The sequence below is a fragment of the Loxodonta africana genome, chromosome 1 (assembly GCF_030014295.1).
Source record: "Loxodonta africana isolate mLoxAfr1 chromosome 1, mLoxAfr1.hap2, whole genome shotgun sequence".
Taxonomy (NCBI): Eukaryota; Metazoa; Chordata; class Mammalia; order Proboscidea; family Elephantidae; genus Loxodonta; species Loxodonta africana.
Window position 1 is genome coordinate 104,768,716 of NC_087342.1, and position 18,221 is coordinate 104,786,936.

At 52.5% G+C, this 18,221-nt stretch overlaps 2 protein-coding genes across 2 annotated transcripts in view; one reads left to right on the forward strand and one right to left on the reverse strand.

Moving 5' to 3' along the window:
* CIMIP3 (ciliary microtubule inner protein 3) overlaps positions 1 to 18,221 on the forward strand; it is a 76,194-nt gene that overhangs the window by 6,227 nt on the left and 51,746 nt on the right. The window lies entirely within an intron of this gene.
* Positions 6,191 to 18,221, reverse strand: part of C1H6orf132 (chromosome 1 C6orf132 homolog) — a 41,634-nt gene continuing 29,603 nt past the window's right edge. The window contains exons 3-6 of the mRNA XM_064285965.1: positions 17,439 to 17,514; positions 12,640 to 14,336; positions 11,102 to 12,549; positions 6,191 to 10,286 (exon numbers count right to left, since the gene is read on the reverse strand). Coding sequence (XP_064142035.1) covers positions 10,169 to 10,286; positions 11,102 to 12,549; positions 12,640 to 14,336; positions 17,439 to 17,514 — 3,339 coding nt within the window. The 3' untranslated portion in view covers positions 6,191 to 10,168. The remainder of the gene's footprint in view (positions 10,287 to 11,101; positions 12,550 to 12,639; positions 14,337 to 17,438; positions 17,515 to 18,221) is intronic.

Sequence of the window (18,221 nt, forward strand, 5' to 3'; positions counted from 1 at the left end):
CCTCAGGAATGTTCTGGAAGACAGGGTTGCCCAACACTTAAGAGCTCCAGGATTAGACTACTTGCATAGGAATCCTGGCTCTGCCACTGGCTAGGTCTGTGACCTTGGGGAAGTTACTTAGCCTTTGGGGTCTTCTGTTTTGTCATCCATAAACTGGAGATCACAAAAATACCCACCTCCTGGGGTTATTGGGAGGATCATATGAAATAATACATGTAAAATGCTTAGAACAGTGCCTGACTCAGAACAAGGTATTGCAGGCCAGGTCCTCTGGGAGACAGAGATTCATGTGCTGGAGGTTTACTGGGGAGCACTTTCAGGATCCACACCTGTCGGAGAAGGAAAGGAAGCCGGGTGGGGTTGGGGGAGAAGCTGGGCAGCCACACTCTTGCAACAGAGGCCTGAACCAACCCCTTGGGGAGCTCTGGAGCTGTGCTGACCCTTCAGAGTTGCCAGGTGTTGAGGAAAGGGACCAGTCATTGAGTGTGGGCTGCCCCCAGGGAGGGAGTGTGATCCTGGGTGAGGTGGCAAAAGCAGGTCCTAGAGAGGGATCAGCTGAGATCTATCAGCTGCAGGCTGCATTTCTGGTAGCTGCGGGAGTGAGAGCTTTGATCCTGAAAAGGGAGAGGGTCCAGGCAGCACAGTGCAGCCTTCACTCTGTGAGCGCTTACTAAATGGTAGGTTATGATGAGGCTAAATTTAAATAAATGTAAAAGTGCCTTTAAGGGACTGTGGGCACCCTGGGAGTTCCTGCCAGACTAACAGCGACCCCTCCCCCAGTTGCTATCAAGTGGATTCTGACTCATGGTGACCTTGTGTGTGTCAGAGTAGAATTGCACTTCATAAGGCTTTCAGTGGCTAATTTTTCAGAAGTAGATCACCAGGCCTTTCTTCCGAGGCACCTCTGGGTGAACTCAAACCTCTAACCTTTCAGTTAGCAGCAAAGCATGTTAACCATTTGCACCACCCGGGGACTCCTCTGATGTTAGGTGCCATCAAGTCGACTCATAATGACACCATGTGACAGAGTAGAACCACCCCATAGGGTTTTTTTTTTTCCCCAGTGATAACTTTTTTTTTTTTTAATAATTTTTATTGAGCTTTAAGTGAACATTCTCATAGGGTTTTCTAGGCTGTAATCTTTACAGGAGCAGATCGCCAGGTCTTTCCCCTATGAAGTGGTTGGGTGGTTTTGAATTGCTAACCTTTCGGTTAGCAGCCAAGCACTTAACTGTTGAGCCACCGGGACTCCTTAGGGACCCCTGTAGTGTCCCACTTGTCCCAAGCCCGTTTTCTCTTCTTATTTCCCTCCTGTGGGCAGGCGGGACTCCGGCAGAGGCACTGTCACAGCCACCCCAGACACACAGTCCATCACCTTTTGAGGCAGAGAGCAGCCAGCCAGTGCAGTTTGCCAAGTTTTGTGGCCCTCCAGCTGTGTGACCTTGTCAAGGTCACTTGACCTGTCTGTACTTTTTTTTTTTTATTGTACTTTAAATGAAGGTTCACAGAGCAAACTAGCTTCACATTAAACAATTAGTACACATATTGTTCTGTGACATTGGTTGCCAACCTTACACATGTCAACACGCTCCCCTTCTCAACCTTGGGTTCCCTTATTACCACTTTCCTGTCCCCTCCTGCCTTCTTGTCCTTGCCCCTGGGCTGGTGTGCCCATTTAGTCTCACTGTGTTTTATGGCCCTGTCTAATTTTGGCTGAAGGGCAAACCTCAGGAGTGACTTCATTACTGAGCTAAAAGGGTGTCCAGAGGCCATGCTCTCGGGGTTTCTCCAGTCTGTCAGACAAGTAAGTCTGGTCTTTTTCATGAGTTAGAATTTTGTTCTACATTTTTCTACAGCTCTGTTTGGGACCCTCTATTATGGTTCCCATTAGAGCAGTCGGTGGTGGCAGCTGGGCACCATCTAGCTGTGCTAGACTCAGTCTGGTGGAAGCTGTGGTAGTTGTGGTCCATTAGTCCTTTGGACTAATCTTTCCATTATGTTTTTGGTTTTCTTCATTCTCCCTTGCTCTAGACTGGGTGAGACCAATGGAATGTCTTAGATGGCCGCTCCCAAGCTTGTAAGACCCCAGACATTACTCATCAAAGTAGAACATAGAACATTTTCTTTATAAACTGTTATGTCAGTTGAGCTAGGTGTTCCCCCAGACCATGGTCCCCACAGCCCTCAGCCTAGTAATTCGGTCCCTTGGGAAATTTGGGATGTGTCTATGGAGCTTTTGTGACCTTGACTTGGACAAGTTGTGCTGGCTTCCACAGTATTGTGTACTGTCTTACTCTTCACCAAAGTTGCCATTTATTTATTGCCTATTTCATGTTTTTCCATCCTCACCCCTCCCCTCCCGCATAACCATCAAAGATTGTTTCTTTTTCTGTGTAAACCTTTTCATGAGTTTTTATAGCAGTGGTCTCATACAATATTTTGGACTTTAGTGTCTTCATTGGGAAACTGGTAGTGGTACTACCTGCCTTCTAGAGGACTGGGATGATTAAATGTGATAGTGCAGAGCAGGCTTCTCACAGCATGGTCGGTCCCTGTACCACCAGCCCTGGCAGCAACATCTGGAAACGTGTTAGAAATGTAAATCCTTGGCCCTACCCCAAGACCACTGAATCAGAAACTCTGAGAATGAGTCCCAGGAATCTGTGTTTTAACAAGTGCCCCAGTGATTCTGATAACACACTCAAGTATGAGAATTACTTATGTACTGGACAGCACTTAGCTCTGTGCCTGGAGGAGCCATGTCAAGGTTTAATCTGAATCTGAATCTGAACCTGAATTCCACTCCTTACCTTGAGTTCTGGTAGTGCGGTGGTTAAAGCCATTGACTGCTAATCAAAAGATCGGCAGTTCGAAACCACCAGTGGCCCCTAAGGAGAAAGATGTGGCAGTCTGCTTCATAGTAGAGATTTACAGCCTCGGAAACCCTATGGGAATCCACTCCCCAGCAGTGGGTTTTTTGGGTTTGAGTTCAGGTGTCTGTGACCAGAGCGCCACCTGCTGACTGAAGCCTGCTCCAATGCACACATGTTGGTAGCGCGGAGTCAGTTATCTCATGTTGAACTTATGTGGTAGAGTAGAACGGCTCCGTAGAGTTTTCTTGGCTTTAATCATAATGGAAGCAGATTGTCATACCTTTTCTTCCGTGGTACTGTGGGGTGGGTTTGAACCACCAACCTTTAGGTTAGCAGTTCAGCACAAACCATCTGTTCCACACTTAAGGATCACAAAGTACACCCAGGGATGCTGGGTTAGAGACCCATTAGGCAAGGACAGCAGTGCTGGCCCCCATGGCAGATGGCACAGATGCCTCCTCATCATGCCTCTTCCATCCCCTCTAGAGAAATCAGGTTAAAGTGAATGTCAAGGGCAGCTTTAAATGGCCAAGAGAGGTCACCAAAAGACAGCAGCAGAGTGTGTGTGTGTGTGTGAGTAATAACAGGTACCTTTTACTAAGTGTTTAATGATGAACACTCCATAGGAAAAGCAAGCAGATGGCAGCCCTCCTTCCTCTCCCCTGCTCATGCACGTGTCCCGTTAAGGTCACAGGGCTGGGAGCCTTCATCTCTGAGGGCATCCTTGATGAGGTCACAGGCCAGCAGGGACCGCTACACAGAGCTAGGCTGTCCCATGTGGTCACCTGCTGTTTGGCCACTGGGTTTGCCTTGGTGGGAGAACTTTCTATTCCTCTGCTCCATATTTCAGTTATTTGTGTATCTGTCCCCCGCACTTGACTCTGAGCCTATTACCTGGCTACTTGGCTTGTACCAAGTAGCACCCTAGCAGTTTTGAATTGAAATGATGGGGTTTTGTGCTACTCTTGGCATCTTTGGGTGGTGCAAACAGATAACATGCTTGACAGTTAACTGAAACATTGGAGGTTCAAGTCTACCTAGAGGTGCCTTGGGAAAAAGGCCTGGCGATCTACTTCCAAAAAATTGGCTATTAAAAATCCTATGGAACATAGTCCTACTCTGACACACATGGGGTTACCATGAGTCAGAATTGATTTGATGGCAACTGGTACTGGTATACTTAGGTATTTGGAAAAAATGCTGGAAACTTTTGAGCAAAAAGACAGGAAGATGGTAGATAGGGTATATCCAAGTGTGTGTGCGTGGTCTGTCTGTGTGAAAGAGAAAGCAAACCCTCCCAAGTGGCTCAGGAAATAAACTAAGGCAACAATGGAAAGAAGTGGCAGGAGAGTCTTACGTAGTGAGGGAAGGTGAAAGGAGTTGGGAGCCTCGGTATGTGGAAGACAAGACTGAAGAAACTGACCTTTCAGGTGAGAGGGGAATGTCACACAGATGGGTAGCCAGCCGTGTCCCACTTCTTCAGAAGGTAGCACTAGGGATAGCTGTCCTATGCTAAAGTGAAAGAGACTCAAAGTAACAAGGCTGTTGGGTCCCCACTCTGGGCTTACATCCCTCCTAGGCCCTGAGGACCCTGTGCAGGGACTAAGCCCTTAATGACAACAACACCTAGAACTGGGAGGCCCTCCTCTTGAAGGCAGGCTGCCCAAGTGGAAAGGGATGGCGGACAGGTGGGTCCTGAGACCCTCACTCTCCTTGCTGTTGTTGTTGTTGTTAGGTGCCATCAAGTCGATTCCGACTCATAGCGACCACAGAGGACAGAGAACTGCCCCATAGGGTTTTCAAGGCTGTAACCTTTACAGAAGCAGACTGCCACATCTTCCTCCCACATCTTTCTCTCATGGAACAGCTGGTGAGTTTGAACTGCCAACCTTTTGGTTAGCAGCTGGGCACTTTAACCATTGCACCACCAGGGCTCCTTCCTTCTTCTTGGGGTTCTGTAAATCCTCTGGCTGGCTTCTGCCACTCTGGCCCCCAGACATGCTATCCTTCTCAATTCTGTGATCCACATTTGGCGGAACTATTGGCCTTGGTGCCTGTAGCACAGCTGAGATGGGCTGGAGCACTCAAAGTAACTTTACTAAAGATTAAAGAGCAGAGGGTAATAAGCAGAGTACAAGTCACTGGACAGTGGGAGCTGGCACACTCCAGGTAGCTGGTGCTCTCAGAGGGAGAGGCCCTGCCCTAATCTGAGGGCTGCCTGAGGTCCCCATACCCTAACCTTTTTTTTTAAGGATCAGAATGTCCTCACCTGGTACCGTCACTGCCACTGGGAGGGTAGTGTGTCTCAGCCAGGAGCCACTCCAGGGCATCTTGACACCTTTATGATGAAACTTTAGAGGCCCATCCCTAAATCCATAACTTACTGCCATCAGAGAACCTCCGCATTAGATGATTAGGTTACACACTTCTAGAAACAAGAGGGTTAGGTGGCCTGGAGTCCACAGGAGACATGGCAAGCTCCTTGCCTCCAAGGAACTCTTTGTCTACTTGGTAAGATGAGATTAATACCAGTGAAACAGACTAGTGCTTGACAGCATTTGATTAAGTACTAAAATGTATCCATTTAGCAAACATATATTGAGCACCTACCTGCTAGTGCTAGGGCAGCACTAGATGCTGAGGATGCTATAATGAATAAGACAGGAAGCCCTTGCATTGTGGAGATTACACGTGGAGCAAGTGATGTCAGTGTGAGGACGGGGCCAGGGGGCTGTGGGAGCTGACGTGGACTGGGGGAGTGTCTGCAGTGAGGGCTAAGGATGAGGAAGCAGGACTCAGGGGAAGAGGGTGCAGAGACGTGGCAGGAGAGGGCTCTGAGCAGTGTAGGGTTGGGAGGCCTTCCTGCAGGAGCTCTGGGTTAAGCTGGACCTTGAAGAGTGAGTCGGACTTTGAAGAAGCAGAGCAGACAGAAGTAGTGAGAGAGGGATGAGTATGTGGGGATAATGGAGCCATTGCTGGCTGCTCTGGTCTCACAATTGTGTGAGAAGGAAGTTAGAAAAACATAATTCCTTTTGTAGAGGCTGAATTGGAGTGGATGGCCAGGCATCCCCGTGGAAATGTCCAGGAGGCACTTTCAGAGTTAGACATGTGGACCTCAGGTGCAGGTGAGAAGGGGAGTGACACTCCCTTAGCCTTCTGAAGTAACTGCAGAGAAGGAAGTCTGAGAACCTAAGAGGGAGCCCAGGACCCCTGGTGGAGGAAGGGAGTCAGCGTGGAAGACAGAGGACAGATCAGACGGTGTCCTTCCATAGCAGCTCAGAGGATTCTCAAGGGGGGGTGGGGAGGGTGAGGTGGGAGTGGCTCCTCCGGGCTACGTACAGGGCTCTCCAAGCCCGTGTAAATGAGGAGTGTGAAGAATGTATTACTTTGGTTTCCCTGCACTCCCAGAAGTGCACCTTCTCTTACCTTCCTGGCCAAAGACACCCCCAGAGGCCCCAACAGCAGGTCCTCTGCAGCTGGCCATCCCTGGGGCTGTAGAGGGGGACAGCTCAGGCTCTCTGCCTGGTATCAGTAGCCACCCATCTCAGAGAGCTGCCTAATGATGGGGTACCGGCATCACCTTTGATGGCAGAGATGAAAGCTGTCACAGGCCTCTGGGGGTGGGCAGATGGGGCCAGCAGGCAGGGGCAGGCCCGTGTGGTAGCTCAGCAGTGTAGTGACCTCTCCCTCACACCTCTGAGTTCCAAAGTTGCTTCTATCTATTGTTTCCCCCAGAAGCGAGCCCAAGGCTCACAGGAAATGAGGAAGCCTGTCTTCCTTAAACAAGCCTGGGCCCAGAAGCTGGGCTAATCCAGAAAAGGTTTGGAGGACGGGCCTTTTCACACATTGCTGACGCCAGACCCCAGGATTATATAGCACAGTGTTCCCTGGAACCTGCCCCAGCTGTTGCCCAGGGCCACACAAGAGAGGTGGGGTTCTGGTCACTGGGACATGGGGACGCTTCAGAAACCAAGGTGTGGTTAAGCTGCTCCACTCCTGCCCATCCAGAGTAGCTTTGCCCTCCTCAGCTCCTCCCCCACCTCTACTTTGATGGAAAGATATAAATTGGGGGTGTAGCAGGATGAATGGGTGAGAAAGGAGGCAGCTGTGACAAAGTGTGTAGAACACGGGTTTTGGAGTCACGTAGGCTCTACTGAGCAACTCACTTTTCTTCTTAGAGCCTTAATTTCCTCCTCTACAAAATGGAATTAGGAGTGTTACTTTCCCAACATATCATATTTTGTGAGTAAATGAGAGATAAATAAGTTGGTAGTTAAGGTGACCACTGTCACATCCAAGAGTTCTCAACTCGAAGTCCATGGAGCCCAAATTTGGGGGATCTGTGGATTGCCTGCAATACTGTGTAAAAATGCACATGTAGCATCTTTCTGGGGGTGAGGATCCAGCTCTCTGCAGCTTCTCTAAGAGGTCTGAGGCTCAACAAAGTTTAACACCCACAGCACAAGTCCACCCCACTCCCCACTTTGTAGCTGGTCAGAGATAGAGCCAGGACATGTATCCCTGGTTGTCCACCCCTTAGTTCACTTCACTGCTCTCTACTGCCTGTCAGGTGAGGTGAAGGGTGAGGAGACAACAGGGAGAAGAAACCAGACCTCCTAAGCCCTACTGGGTGCCGGGGCCTGTCTTTTCTGAGTTACAGGATGAGGGCATCATGGTGAAGGGTGGGAAGACAGTAAGAGACAGGAGAACAAGGGAGCCCCAGAGATGGGAGAGGCCTGGGAGGCCCTTCCTGGAAGCACACGTTGCCAAATAAATGAGTCATCCTCCCAGTCGCCCTTCCCCAACAACCCCCCACAAAGGATTCAGAGGAGGAAACAGTTCTCTCTCTCCATTGTCTCGAGATGACATCTCTGGTTCTCAGTTTCTTCTTCTGGCAAAAGTTGTGTGTGTGTGTTGCAAGAACAGCTCCGTCGAACAGGTAGGTGAGGTAGGAGGTTCAGAGAAGATACCACGTCAAAGGTTCAGAGGAGGGCCATGAATGTAAGGCAGTCATCACCCAAAGATACTTTTTATTGAGCAATTACTGAGTGTGGGGCATGTGTGGGATAAATGTCACCACCTCAAGAGGCCTTCCCTGACCATCCTGCTAGAGTAAATCCACTCGTCTCCCCCACTCCATTATTCTCTTTTTGTCACAATGTGATGGTTCTGTATGTTCTCTTTTTATTCTCTCTCTACCTATTAGACCGTAGTCTTGGCAAGGGCAAGGGTCATGTCAGTGTGGGAGCATGCAGTGCCTGGTATCTAGTAGGCACTCACAGTTAGTAAACGAATGACTGTCTTTAATCTTCACAACAGCCTTATGAGGTAGGTATTATTATCACGCCCGTTTTACAGAAGAAGAAACTGAGGTTCAGACAGCCAGAGACTTGCTTAAAGACTTTTTTTTTAAACATGACTTCAGTTCTGCTCCTCCCCCTTCAGGGATTCGAAGACCCAGAAAACCTCAAGGTCAGAAGAAAAAGTCTGGCCCGGCAAAAATGCCTCACCAGTTCAAACTCCACCCTTGGCTCAGCCCTCCTCAGCTGAGCTTCCCAACCTCAAGGTGGCATCACACCCCGACATCTCCCAGTCATCCATCCACAGCTGCAGAGCTGGAGGCCAGTCCAAACTGGCCTGATTACTTCCCAAGCCAAGTGAGACCCAGCCCTTCCCTGCCTACCCCCAGAGAAATGTACAGCTGGGAGTCCACACCCCACCCCTCAAGCCTTAACACAGCAGATAAATTAGGGATTTTTTTTTTTTATAAAACATCGTACAGGGAAATTATGTACACATCCATAGAGAGAGTGCTGGCGCTGAGGTGGGGTTTGCTTCTTGAACACGGGTGACCTGATTCTGACACATCAGGGTGGCTGGCCTCAGCACTCTCTTTCCCTAAAGCTGTTCACCTGCTGTCCCAGTTACCACAAATCCTAAGGATCCAACATCTTGTCCCCCAAAGGGAACAGCCTCCTGGCTGCCTCCTACCAGCCTGCTTTTTGAGGTGGATCACTCCCCTGCCCTTCCTCCTCAGTGAGGGAGCCTGGCTTGGCCTGGTCCCAGGAATTCAACCCTCCAGGACCTGAAGACAGGGAAGACAAGGAATATTGTTTCCTGATATGTTTGATGACCATGTATCATCCAAACCAGGGCATTTTTTAAGATGGAAGAGGGTCTAAGTCACTGGTAACCAGGCATGGACCTGGGGTGCCCAGGCAAAGGATGAAACGGCCACCCTACTGATAGGCCTTCCCTGCTTTGAACTATTGGTCCAGTCCTGCCACTCCTGACTTTCCAAAACACACCCCCATGAGCAGCCAACTCCTCACAGGCCCCTATTCCCACTCTTCATGGCCTTCTGGCATCAATAATATTGGTGACCTGGTGGTGAAGGGTGGTTGGGGATGGGGTCTCCTCCTAGTGCCATATAGGACCTGGCCATGTAAGGCCTCTGGTATCAACCCCTGGCTCTTCTGGTCCAACCCCCAAAGTCATAGCCACATGGGTCTGAGTAGAAAAGTAGTAGGGGGTGCTGTGGGGAGACCTAGAGGTGGGGAGCAGGAGAGAGGTGAGGTTAATATCTGCAGCTGGTTAATCGTCACCCTTCCCATCTCCCCCAGGGCCCAAAAGGAAAAGATGTGGTCCAGCACTGAAGTATCTGCCTCTTATCCCACACTTGCCAAGACTCCTCTAAGCCTCCCTGTAGCTAGGGCCAGGCCCAGGGCAATATGAACCGTCAGTTCCCCCATGCCTGCCCATGGCCAATGCAAAGCACTTCTGTTCTAGTCCCTTCTCCACATGCCCTGCACATTCCTGGTCCCACGTGCCTTCTATGCTAGGAACCGCAGGTATCACCTCTTAAAGGGCAACTGGCGGACTTGTTGAAGCCAAAGAGATCAACCTGTAGCTCCTTGCACCCCAACCTGCATCACCACCATCCTGTTGGGTTCCAATTCAGAGTTTAGCACCTCATCCCTTGCTTTCAGAACCTTGCTTGGGAGGCCATGCTTTGTAAAACTGTTTTAAATAAGTCTTGCTAAAGCAGACAGTGCCAGATAGCAGAAATTCAGGCTCCAGGCCCGTACAGGCTCCTCCTCACCTCCATTTTCCCTCCTACCCCAGCTGCAAATAGTCGATAGTCATACCACTGTTGGTCTTCCCTGGGCCGCTGTCTCTCCTTTTGTCCCTCTACCTGTGTTCAGGGAACAAAGACTCATCTGTGTCACTCCCGCCCCCCACAAAAACAAGTGCCCAGACCAACCCCTTGGAGTAGTGCTTTGACAACCCCAGTCTCAGGACATGGCTTTCCGATAGGCCCCTGAGTAGGCAAAGGAGATGGGATGGTGGGTGCCAGGCCTCACGGTGAACGTGTTCACGGGGTTGCCATAGTGGGGCTTGCTGTGGGGCGACCTGGAGGCAGGGAGCAGGAGAGAGGTGAGGTTAATATCTGCAGCTGGTTAATCATCACCCTTCCCATCTCCAGGGCAGGAAAGATGTGGTTCAGCACTGTTGAATCTGCCCCCACAAGCCTGGGCTGACCAGGGTGAGACCCCAAGGCCACAATATTTGTTCAGAAGACACGGGGCTCCCCTTCCCCTTCTAGGCGCTGCTGATCACAAACACATGCCCAGTGTCCTTCCACTGAGAACTCTTCACTTCTAGCCTGGACCTGGATCCATCAGCCTCCCTCTTCCCCCTTAACCTGAAGCCCTGGGACTCCGGGGGGTGGAGAGAGGACAGAGAAGACGGGGAGCTGGTGGGGAGAGAAGGAGGATAGGCAAAGAGACTGAGGGAGACAAGGAAGCAGGTAAGGGAAACGCCAACAACGCCCTCTCCAGGCGAAGTAGGCCCCTCTCCCCTTCTCTCTGTCATGAAAGCCAAAATTAAAAAACAACGAACGGGAAGCCGTGGAGTTCATTCTAAGTTTTCAGATTCAAGGCGACCCCATGTGTTACAGAGTAGAATTGCTCCATATGGCTTTCTTGGCAGTAATCTTTATGGAAGCTGATCGCCAGATTTTCTTTATACAGTTACTTACTGTATTTGTTTATTTGGGAGGTCGAAATTCTGAACCGCCAACCTTTAGGTTAGCAGTCGAGCACAAGCAAACTGTTTGGGCCACCCACACAACCAATATCCCGGGACTGGTGGCCTTGACCTGGTCAGCTCCTCTGCGTTCCGAGGGGGTTCCCTGCATCACTCTCCCCGCCACCGTCCCAACTCACCTGCCGGCAGCATGCGCGAAGCCGTAGTCGCCGCTGGGCGCTTTGTACTTGGCCTCTCCGGCTCCCCGGCCGCCGCCAGCGTAGGGCGCGCCCCGCGAGCTCTCCAGGGGTACTCTCCGCGCCTGCAGGCCGCCGGGGGACGCTCGGCCCGCCGAGTTGACGCGTCGCATCTCGGGGCCTCCAGACGCTCCGAAAGGCCCTCCCGGCTGGGGCCCGAAGCAGTTGGGTGAGCTCAGGCTGCGGCCAGTACCGCCGCGGGGCAGCCCGGGGCTGCGCTGGGGCTCCCCGATGTACAGGCGCTTCTTGATGAGCGAGAGGCCACTGCCGGCGCGCGCACCTGTGGGAAAGCACGAGAAGCCACGAGCCGCAGAGGCTGCGGGTCCCGCGTCCAGGGGCTGCCTCAAGTCCGAGAAGTTGTTCCGGGGCGGGGAGCCCTGGTGGCCCGGATACTGGAGCCTTCGGGCCGGGGAGTCAGGGTCATTGCTGAACTCTGGCGGTGGTGGGATGACCTCAAAGCTGAACTCCTCCTCCCTCTTGCAGGAAGGAGAAAATGGGGAGGAGAAGGACTCGGGCAGCGGGCAGCCCTGCGGGAGGTTGGAGGGAGCTGATCTTTCCCAGGCCACCGGGGCCTGGGGCTCCTCTGCCTTTGTCCAGTTGTGCCAGCGGCCTGGCTCTGTGCCCTCTGGGTCTCTGCAGGGCCGGGGCTTCCACTGACTGGGTACCGTGGGCTGGGTTGACGACGCCAGCTGGAGGTCCTTTTTGGTTTCCTTCGGCAGCTTGGGAACCACAGTGAAGGAGTAGGGCCGGCCCTCACTGTATAAGACGCTATCAGAGCCTGCCTCGGATGGACTGCTGTGGTCTCCGAGACTTACTGGCAGCGAGGACCGACATAGGGCAGCCCCTCCAGGCCTTCCTTTCTGCGCCCTCTGCCGGGCTGCAAGGAGCAGGGCCATCGGGGAGCCCTGCTCCACCACCTGCCCAGTCACTGGGTGCCTGAAGAATTTGTCAGCAGATGGGGCTGAGACAGGGGTCTTGGCTAGCAGCCCCTGGGGCTCCTTCACCTCCACAGACTCCCCTGACCCTGCAACCTCTCCTCTGGCCAGGGTGGGCATCACCACAGCAACCTCTCGGCTGGGGCTATTCTGGCTGCTGTGGGGCTTGTAGAGATACAGCGCCTCTTCTTGGACAGAGGCTGTCTTTGGTGGGAGGGCTGGAGGCGAGGGGACTCCCTGTGTAGACAGTTTACTGGCCTCTGAGGGAGGCCCCTTTGCCAGTAGCTGGGAGGGCACTGCAAGTTCTTGAGATTCCACTGACTTCTCCCCATGCCCAGCAGGGACTGGGTACTTTTCTGCCATCAGCTGGGATGATGTGGCAGAGAGAGTTGTGGCTATGGATGGGATGGCAGGTCCAGATGTGGCCTTAGGTGGCGTGGCTGACCCAGGGGTCGCCTCGGGTGGCGTGGCTGGCCCGGGGGCGACCTCGGGTGGCATGGCTGGCCCGGGGGCGGCCTCGGGTGGCGTGGCTGGCCCGGGGGCGGCCTCGGGTGGCGTGGCTGGCCCGGGGGCGGCCTCGGGTGGCGTGGCTGGCCCGGGGGTGGCCTCGGGTGGCGTGGCTGGCCCAGATGTGGGCTTGGGTGGCGTGGCTGGCCCAGATGTGGGCTTGAGCTGGAGTGGCCTGCTTGGCAGAGGTGTGGTGGATACAGGTGGCACATTTTTGGCCATAGGCTTGGAGAATTTCCCATTACCAGCCCCATTTTCAAAGATTCTGCTCCTTGCTAGCAGGGGCTTGGGTGGCAAGGACCTTAAGCTGGGCTTGGCTTCCTTCTCTGCAGATGAGGAAAGCCGGGCCTCCAGCTCATCCCGGATCCGCCGGACACTAGGAGTTAGGGAGTCTTGGGGGCTGTAGTCTACAGCGGGGAGGGTCACGTTGGTGGTGACTTCCTTCTCTGGTAGGCTGCTGCTGTGGGGACTTTTCTCAGGAACACTTGGGGGGAACTCCTTCTCTGGCAAGCTTGGGGGAGCCTCCTTCTCCAGCAGGCTGGGGCCCTTCTTGCCCTCTTTGCCCTGAGTGGCCACTGTTGGGCCTGGCTTGTGACTGAGGGATCCGTCCTGTCTCCTGGAGCCACAAAGATAGGCTGCCAGCTCGTTCCGCAGCTTTTCCATCTGGCTGGGATCCCGCCAGTCCACGGGCGCTGAACAGGCTGTGTCCTCTGGGCTGGGCGGTTTGGGTTTGGGAGCAGAAGAGCTAGATTTGGAGCTTTTTGCAAACCCAATCAGTGGGGGGGATGCCTTCTCAGCAGAAGGCAAAGGAGGGGCAGCTGGGGGAAGGGGGGGTGCTGGGGGCGGGAGTGGGGGTGGAGGCGGGGGCAGGGGAGGGGCTGGGGGTGGAGTCTCAGCATGTTCATTTGTCTGGGCCTGGGCCTCCCCCAGCCTTGGGCTGGTTGGTGCTGCTGCTCTGAGCTCCCCTGGACTGTCTGGCTCAGGCTTCCTGTTGGGGTAGGCTTGGAATGCAGGGCGGATGTGGAAGCTAGAAGGCAGTGGGAGTCGGCTGGGGGCCTTCTTGGTGGCCCCCTCTGCCTCTGGGGAAGCCCCTTGTGCTTCCTGAATTGGGATGGATGAAGTCCTGACTGGGGTTGGGGGAGGCACCTTGAGTGAACGGGGAAAGGTGAGGTGGGGCTCCAGCTTGGGTCCCAGGGAGCTCCCCTTAGTCTCAGCAGGGCTCCTGGGGGGGCTGGTTCTGGGAGCTGCTGGCTGCCTGCCATTCAGTGCTACCTCTGATTTCCACTTGATGATCCCCCCAGGGGGAAAGAGGTGAGGCCCCTGTGGTGTGTGAGGAGACACTGGAGCTGGGGGTGTTGGGGCTGGCAAAGGAGGAGGTGGGGGGGCTAAAAAGCCTGAGGGTGGGGCAGGAGGAATGAAATCAGGAGGGGTGGGTGTAGATGGGGAGGAATGAGTGGATGGAGGGGATAGGGTTTCCAGTACTGGGGGTGGAGGGGGGGCCATGCTGGGTGGGGGTGGGGGCGGGGGTTCCAGCAGCAGGGGAGGTGGTGGGGGAGTTGTGGAAGGTGGAGGTGGGGGTGGTGAGTCCCCTCGAGGCTGCAGGGTGTCTGGGGGTGGCCTCGGGGCTGGGCCTGGGGGAGGCGGGGGGATGAGTAAGTCCAGGCCATAGTGCCCAGGCCTTAGGTCCCCCACAGAGCTGTACAATCGGAGGTTACCATTGACGAGAGAGCTGGTACCTGAAAGAAGGGAGAGGCAAAGATGAGGAAGGGCCTTACCCAGGGCAGGGTCAGAGGGCACCCAAGAGAATACCTGAACACCGAGTGAGGGGTGACAGTGTCTCCAGTCTCCTAAGCTGTCCTGGGGTGACTCTCTTTCCTCTGGGGAGGGGACTCTGCCTGTCCCTGGCACAGCCTTTGGAGCCTGAATCAAATATTCTCCATTTGCCCCTCCAGAGGCACTCTCCCCATTCTCTGCCCTGCTCGGGGCTGGGCTCCCTTACCCTCAGGCTACAGGTGAGCTCAGCCAATGGGAGACAAGGAGATCCAAGGGCAGGGTAAGGGAGTGGGAGGATGAGGCCCTGGTATCTATTCCCTGCTTCCTCCCAGTATCTCCAGGTTGGCAGCAGCCACATTTTTCTACTATAGACCACAGTTCCTGTGGGGTGGCCCCTCTCCCACAGCTACAGCCACAGCTCAGGGAGAGTAGCAGCTCCTCACTGTTGCCAGTCCCTGGGGCATCATTGTCCACTTTGGCTCCCTTAACTCTGCTCACACTCTAGTATAACTCTCTCTGGTTATCCCCCTTGTGTGCATGTGCCATCTGTTTCCTGCCAAGACCTTGACTGGTACAAAGCCAGAAAGGCCAGGGTTCAAATCCCAGCTCTACCATTTACCAGATGTGTGACCTTGGACACACTAATTAAACTTGCTGAAGCTCAGTTTCATCATCTATAAGATGGGTATAATATTAGTGCTTCATAAAGCTGTTGGGAGGATTAAATAAGAGGATTCATGTATATATAAAGGGCTTGTCATAGTGCCAGGCCCATGTGGTTGTTGGGTGCCCTCGAGTTGATTCCGAGTCATATCAGCCTCATGTGACAGAGCAGAACTGCCCCATAAGATTTTCTTGGCCGTAATCTTTATGGAAGCAGATCGCCAAGTCTTTCTCCTGCAGAGCCGCTGGGTGGGTTCAAATCGGCAACCTTTTGGTTAGCAGCTGAGCGCTTCACCATTGTACCACCTGGGCTCCTTACCAGGCCCATAGTAGGCACTTAATAAACAGTAAGTACTTTGTCTACTACCACCTGTCCTTAACTTTTCAACTGTATAAGACAGTCAGGGAACGTAGAAGAGAGCTCCCAAAAAACCCACTGCCGTCAAGTTGATTCTGACTCATAGTGACCCCCATAGGGTTTCCAAGGCTGTAAATCTCTACAGAAGCAGACTGCCACATCTTTCTCCTGAGGAGCCACTGGTGGTTCAGAACCGCCGACCTTGAGGTTGGCAGTCAAGTGTTTTAACCACTGCACTACCAGGGCTCCTCGGGAGAGAGAGAGGAAATCACAAATCAGGGACAGGGACCTGGGGACCTCCTCAGTGAGGAACGTTGGGTAAAACAACTGTAGGAGGGAGCAATTTGTACAAAGAGCTTTTTTGGCCTCTTACTTTCTAAGGACCCCAAATCTACCAAGGACACAGCTTTCCCTCCTCACAGAGAACTTCGGGAGCAGATTTTGGACTGCAGGATGGAATGAGGTGTGCAGAAGGAAGATGATCTAAACGACCTGGGCGCTAAAGAGGTGCTGCGCACCCTTGCCTCCAGCAGCTTGAACCCCTCTGTTTCTTTGGACTGAGTCCCCAGCCCCCGTCCCAGAGTCTGGGACTTCCCTCTTAGGGGCACCATCCTGCATCTCCCGTCTCAGTTCCTAGCACAGAGCTGGGGGTATGGACAGCTCCCCACTGCTCCTAGAAGCTGCCTGACATTCAAACAAAAAACAGACTGAGAGGCCTGTACGTCCTGTTGGAGTGGGGAAGGTGGAAGCTAGACTTCACTGAGCACCCAAGTATCTGGCACTGAGTTAGGGGCTGGGATACAGCCGTTAAAAACCAACCAACCAACCAACCAAAAATCAGACAAAAGTATCTGCCTTTCTGAAGCCTGTGTTTAACAGAAGACAGAGACAATGAACATAATACATTAGTCAGTTATTACCACGTTAGATGGTAAGTGCAAAGAAGCCCTGGTGATGCAACAGTTAGACACTCAGCTACTAACTGAAAGATTGGTGCTTTGAATCCTTCTGCTCTGTCCTATAGGGTCGCTATGAGTCGGAATCGACTTGACGGCATTGGGTTTTGGGGTTGGTTAGCAGCTCTGTGGGAGAATGACCTGGCAATCTGCTCCTCTAAAGATTACAGCCAAGAAAACCCTATGGGGCAGTTCTGGTCTGTCACATGGGGTCACTAGGAATCGAAAATCAACTTGAGAGCACCTAACAACAACAATATGGAAAAAAAGCAGGGAAGGGGTGCTGGGTGGCAATTTAAATGAGGCAGTAGGAGAAGACCTCACTGAGAAGATGACGGTTGAGCAAAGACAGAAGAAGTGAGGGGGTGAGTGGTACAGATGTCGAAGGGAAGAGCATTCTAGTCAGAGATAACTGCAGTGCAAAGACCCCGAGGTGGAAACGTGCCTGGGAGATTTCAGGAGCAACAAGGAGTCAGGTGTGGCTGGAGGAGAGTGAGGCAGGGAAGAAAGCAGGACATGAAGCCAGATTCTGGCATCCTTGCAAGGACTGTGGCTTTTCTTTGAGTGGTATGGGAAGTCTTGGTGGTTTCTGAACAGAGGTGTGACATGAAGTGACTTATGTCCATCCAGTACGTCATTTGCTCCACAAGAACTGGAATTGTTCCAGTGTTCATTTGATAGTAGAGAGGTACAAGGAGTTAGGTGACAGGCCCAAGGCAGCAAAGCTAACAGATGGGGGTGGGGGGTGGGCGCGTAGGGAGCTGGGATTCAAAGTCAGGTCTGTCTGCCTGCAGAGTGCTTTCTACTGGCTTGGGCCACTCTTGTTCCTGCTCTGGCCCTTGTCCACTCACCATCCTTCCCACACCAGACACAGGCCTTAGCCAACCCTGGCTCTCAACTCCCAGCCCCACTGCTTCCACCCACTACAGCCAGTAGCTGAGAGGCCTGAAGGCCACAAGCGTGGCTGTGAGTGAGGACTCCAGGTATATCTCCAGCTGGGGAAGTAGGTCAGATGTTTGGCTTTGCTTTCAGGGCCCAAGGAAGAAAGAGGGAAAGATGGGCAAGCCCCAAGCCCAGGGTCCTCTTACCTGTCACATCTTTGTCTACAAAGTCTTGTGGGACAGCGGGGGTGGGCACAGCCAGCCCATGGTTCTCCTGAGAATTCTGAAAGGGACCAGAGAGAGATCAGGGAACAAGGAAAGACAGACTGATTGTTCTTAAACTGCCTCTCTGTGAGGCCACCTTACTGCTTGAGAGTCTGTAGTGACAGGTGATAGTGACATACCCTCATGAGTATTCTAAAATATAAACAGGAGAATTTTAAAAATCTAATTTTTTTTAATAAAAAAATATTATTGTGGTAAAAATATACATAACAAAACGTCTGCCATCTCAACTGTTTCTCCAGATACAATTCAGTAACATTCCTTACATTCTTCAAGTTGTGCGACCAGACCTTTCTCACTATCCTTTCCAAATCATTCCACCACCATTAACATAAACTCAGTGCCCCCTGAGCAAAAACTTCCTTACTAAAGGATAATTTTAAAAGGGTCCAACCAGAGGTGCCTCGGAAGAAAAGTTTGGCATTCGACTTCTGAAAATCGGCCAGTAAAAACCCTATGGATCACAGTCGTACTCAGACAGGCTTGGGGTCGCCTTGAGTCAGAATCGACTCAGTGGCAACTGGTTCTTTTAAACTTCATGGTATGTAAATTATATCTCAATTAAAAAAGGAAAAAATAAGCGCACACACACACAAATCAGCAGTGACTCTTGGATGATGTCCACAGGTTAAAAGCCAACCCCCTTGGCCTGGCCTCCCATTGACTCTTATTTTTCGTTAGGCACCCAGACATCGTTAGAGAAAA